The following is a 4,929-nucleotide window of genomic DNA, read 5'->3' as shown; positions in this document are numbered from 1 at the left end:
CAGTCTCCGTTGAACCTTCTATGACGTCTTTGAGATTAAAATACAGAGTTGGCCACCAAGTGTTGGGGGGGTGGTTTTCGGTGGTCGAGTTGAGTATCTCGCCAGTCAGCCCGTTTCGAAGTTTCCAGGTGATTTTGACCGGCTGATGTGGGTTCCCGCTTGCTGTCCTGTAGCCGACGAAGGTGGTCATCAGTAGTAAGACCATAAGCCTTAGGGGGCTTTCCGTCACGTGATTTTTAGCTTCAGGGGATTTGACAGGTGACGGCCGGCCTTCCATTCTATCCAGGCGTTGTCTTGCTCTTCTGGAGTGGCAAGGCATACGTGGTTGCAGTGTACCCAAGGTCCGATGCAGTCAACCTTTAGAGCAGTGGGGGTGGTGAGAAGGACAACATAAGGACCTTTCCATCTAGGTTCTAGGGTTTTTGCTTGGTGCCATTTGACCCATACCCAGTCCCCCGGCCCGATGTCACGTGATGGGACCGTTCCCTGGTTTTGTCTTTCATGAATATCTCTAATTAGAGTCCATACTTGTTTATGTACCTTGCTCAGAGTTAAAACTGCTTCTCTGAACTCTTTTAGGCTCGGGGGTGGTTTATCTTTCCCCTCGAAGATGGGACATGCCAGCGGAGGGGCCCCATAGACAATCTCAAAGGGGGTCAGACCTATTCTATAGGGGGTGTTACGTGCCCGGAAAAGGGCATAGGGAAGGAGAGTCACCCAGTCCCCGCCAGTCTCTATTGCCAATTTTGCCAAAGTTTCTTTTAGGGTCCAATTCATCCTTTCGACTTGGCACGAGCTCTGGGGATTGTATTCACAGTGTAATTTCCATTCAATCCCTGTAGCCGAAACCAATCCCTGAACAACTTTACTCACAAAAGCAGGTCCATTATCAGAGCCAATAGAGGCCGGCAGCCCAAACCTAGGCACTATTTCCTCTAAAAGCTTTTTCGCTACCACCACAGCTGTTTCCCTCTTACTGGGGTATGCCTCTACCCACCCAGAAAAGGTATCTACCATGACCAATAGATATTGATATCCATACTTGCCTGGTCTTACCTCAGTGAAATCTATCTCCCAGTGCTGTCCCGGTCTTATTCCCCAGTACCTTATGCCCGTGTGTTGTCCCTTTCTTTTCCCTGGTGCCATCATCTGACAAGCTTTGCAGGAATGAGTAATTTCTTGTATAATCGCTTTTTGTCGAGGAAACCGAAGACGTGCTGTTTGCAGGAAAGACGCGATGTTTTTCTCCCCCAAGTGGGTGGTTTGGTGCAGGTGCAAGCAGAGGTGCTGTTCCAGGTAGGAAGGAAGCAATAAGTTTCTGGCTGAATCTCGGTACCATCCATCTGGGTCTTCTGGGTTGGTGCCTTTGGCTTGGATCCATTCTCGGTCCGAAGGGGAGTACTCTGGGGTTGGTGGCAGGGTTCCCATCCCTGGGGCCAGCAGCCCAACAGTTAGGGCGCGGGCCTCATATCCTTCTGTGGCAGCCTTCTGTGCCGCCGCGTCTGTGGTGTGGTTACCTTGGGCCTCTATGTTTTCTCCTTCTGGTGTGCCGGGGTGTGGACTATGGCCACAGCTCGAGGAAGGTGGATGGCGGCCAGGAGCCTACGAATTTCAGACAGGTTTTTAATTTCTTTTCCTTCTGCTGTCAAAAAGCCCCTTTCTCTGTAGATGGGTCCTTGGATATGCACCATACCAAAGGCATAACGGCTATCAGTATATATGGTGACTCTCTGGCCTTTAGCCATCTTGAGCGCCTGTGCCAGGGCGATCAACTCTGCCTTTTGGGCTGATGTCCCAGCGGGTAAGGCGTCTGCCCAAATCACATTCCTGGAAGCATCTACCAATGCCGCACCGGCCCTTCTTTGCCCATCTGCCACATAACTGCCCCCGTCCGTAAACCATACCAGATCACCATCCCCCAGAGGTGTGTCTCTGAGGTCTCCCCTGAGTGCTGCAACATCAGCTAGTACTTCGGCACAGTCATGCATCGGCCCAGGGGATTCGGGGACTGGCAGTAGAGTGGCAGGGTTTAGGGAGCAGGGGGTCTAGAAACGCAGCCGGGGGGTTTCTAGTAGCAAGGCCTGATAGTGCATTAGGCGGGTGTTGGTGATCCACTTACCTGGTGGTTGTTTGAGAGTGCCCTCAATGGCATGGGGAGCGTAGACCAGGAGGTTTTGTCCATATGTCAACTTGTCTGCATCGTGGACAAGGAGTGAGGTTGCTGCAATGACCTGGAGAAAGGGCGGCCAGCCCGCCGCCACAGGGTCCAGTCGTTTGGACAAGTAGGCCACAGGCCGTTTCCAGGGTCCCCACTGTTGGGTCAGGACTCCTTTTCCCACTCCCTGTTTCTCGTCTACAAACAACTGGAACGGCTTAGACGGGTCAGGGAGGGCGAGGGCTGGGGCCTCTAACAAGGCCTGCCGAAGCTCCTGGAAGGCCTTTCTCATCGGCTCAGTCCACACCCAGTCTTTGCTTTCCTTGCTGCTCTCATAGAGGGGGAGAGCTTTTTCGGCAAAACCCCCAATCCATAGTCTGCAGTACCCAATAGTCCCCAGAAATTCCCTCACTTGGCGGGGCATGGTTGGTTCAGGAATCTGCAAGATAGTTTCTTTCATGGCTTGGGTCAGCCATCGTCGCCCCTGCTTAATCTTATACCCCAGGGATATAAGGCCCCAATCTGGGCCTTTTTGGCGCTGGCCTTATACCCTAATTCCCCCAAGGCGCAGAGGAGGTCTTGGGTGGCCTGCAGGCATGCTTTCTCGGTCTTGGCTGCCAATAAGAGGTCATCTACATATTGTAATAAAATGATGTCTGGGTGTTCAGCCCGGTACTCATGCAAGTCCTCGCCTAAGGCCTCATTAAACAGTGTCAGCGAATTCATATATCCCTGCGGGAGGCGAGTTCAGGTTAACTGTCCAGTGGTTTGATTGTCTCCATCAGTCCATTCGAAGGCGAAGATTTCTTGGCTCTGGGGCCCCAGGGGTAGGCTGAAAAAAGCATCTTTCAGGTCTAAGACTGTATACCAAACACTGGGGATAGGCCGCTCAAGAGGGTGTAAGGGTTAGGGACCGTAGGATGAATGTCATTTACCCTCTTGTTGACTTCGCGGAGGTCTTGGACCGGCCTATAGTCAGTTCCCCCCGGTTTTCTCACCGGCAATAAGGGAGTATTCCATTGCGACCAACACCGCCTGAGGATTCCTGCCTTCAGGAGTCTCTGGATATGGGGCGTGATTCCCCGCCGGGCCTCCTGACTCATAGAGTATTGTTTCACCCTCACGGGAGTGGCATTTGCCCTTAACTCAACGATGATGGGGGGGCCTCTGTTTGGCTAATCCCACCCCAGCAGTCTTGGCCCACGCTGAAGGGTAGCGCTGAACCCAAGGTTGGACCGTAGGGTTGATATCTGGGGAGGGCATTGGCTGATACAACCTGTATTCATCTTTCAGAGCGAGTGACAAGACTTGGATTGGATATCCTGTCCCATCAGTGACAGAGATCCCTCCGGGGGCAAAATGAATCTGGGCGTTGACTTTAGACAACAAGACTCTTCCTAACAGGGGTGCCGGGCATTCTGGTATGACTAAGAACGAGTGGGACACCCGCTTTGCTCCCAAGTCCACCTGTCGTTTAGTAGTCCATTGATATTGCTTTGTCCCGGTGGCCCCTTGTACCCAGCTGGTCTTTTTGGACAGGGATCCTTCTCTTCGATTAAGGACCGAGTATTGGGCTCCAGTGTCTACCATAAAGCCGACCGGTTTCCCCTCCACTGCAATAGTTACCCAGGACTCGGGGAGGGGCACCGAGTCTTGACTCCCCTAGTCATTCTCTTCCCCAGCATATAGAATGCGAGTCGCCAGGGCAGAGGTCTCACTTTTGCCCGATCTCTCTTTTTAGCCTCTCCTGGGACATTCATTTTTCCAGTGTCCTTTTTCCTTGAAATAGGCACATTAATCTCTTTTTAGTTTTTCCTTTCCCTTTAGTCTGGCCTCCCTAATTTGCCAATTCTCCTGACCACCTTTGGCTCCCGCAAAGAATATGTGAGCTAACTCTTGCTGTTTTCTACGATTTTCTTCCGCCCTGCTTTCCCTTTCTTCCCTCCTAATCCGTTCTTCCCTCTCCTCAGGGGTCTCTCTATTATTATATACCCTTTCTGCAGCCCTTAGCAACTCCTGAATCGTCTGCTCTCCCAATCTGTCTATTTTCTGCAATTTCCTCCTAATGTCTGGAGCCGCCTGATTCACAAAAGCTAAGATGATAGCCGCACGGGTCTCATCCGCCTGCGGGTCCATGGGGGTATACTGCCTAAAGGCTTCCATTAGTCTTTCTAGAAATGCTGCCGGGCTCTCTGTAGGCTCCTGTCTCACCAAATTTACCTTAGCCAAATTCATTGGTCTCCAGGCAGCTGCTCGGAGGCCTGCCATAAGAGTCTGGCGGTACACTCGGAGACGCTCCCTACCTTCCACGTGTTCAAAGTCCCACTGGAGCCGGGCCAATGGAAATCCCTCATCAATTAGGTTCGGCTGCATGGTGGGCCTCCCGGCTACACCCGGGACATGTTTCCAAGCTTCCGATAGAATCCGCTCCCGTTCTTCCGTGGTGAAGAGCACCTGTAACAGCTGCTGACAGTCATCCCAGGTGGGATTATGGGTGAAAAGGATAGATTCTAAGAGGTCAATAAGTCCCTGGGGTCTCTCTGAAAATGAGGGGGTCTGGGTTTTCCAATTGTATAAGTCGCTGGTGGAAAAGGGCCAGTACTGATAGGTACGCTCCCCATACTGGCGGGCTGGCTCTGCCCGAACAGGTAGTGCGCAAGCAGTGGAGGTGGGGCCCTCCTGATCCGAGCCGCCCGCCAGGACCGAAAGTTCCCTCGTCCTTCCGCGCGTTCCAAGGGCTGGGCCCCCCTCTCGGGGCGGGGCCAAAGGCTCAT

General features: G+C 52.7%; 1 protein-coding gene across 1 annotated transcript; it reads right to left on the bottom strand.

Moving 5' to 3' along the window:
- Positions 1–218: 218 nt before the first annotated feature.
- Positions 219–2,604, bottom strand: LOC129537053 (uncharacterized). The gene is made up of 2 exons (XM_055396345.2): positions 2,120–2,604; positions 219–1,602 (listed from the first exon to the last, which is right to left on the bottom strand). Exons 1-2 carry the CDS (start codon positions 2,180–2,182, stop codon positions 226–228), a joined length of 1,440 nt encoding a protein of 479 aa, XP_055252320.2. The 5' UTR covers positions 2,183–2,604; the 3' UTR covers positions 219–225.
- Positions 2,605–4,929: the final 2,325 nt, after the last annotated feature.

The sequence above is a fragment of the Moschus berezovskii genome, chromosome 6, assembly GCF_049115385.1.
Source record: "Moschus berezovskii isolate FMDL1 chromosome 6, NW_MosBer_1.0, whole genome shotgun sequence".
In the NCBI taxonomy this organism is placed as follows: Eukaryota; Metazoa; Chordata; class Mammalia; order Artiodactyla; family Moschidae; genus Moschus; species Moschus berezovskii.
The sequence above is the reverse complement of the archived record's forward strand: the minus strand, read 5'-3'. Positions and strand labels throughout refer to the sequence as shown.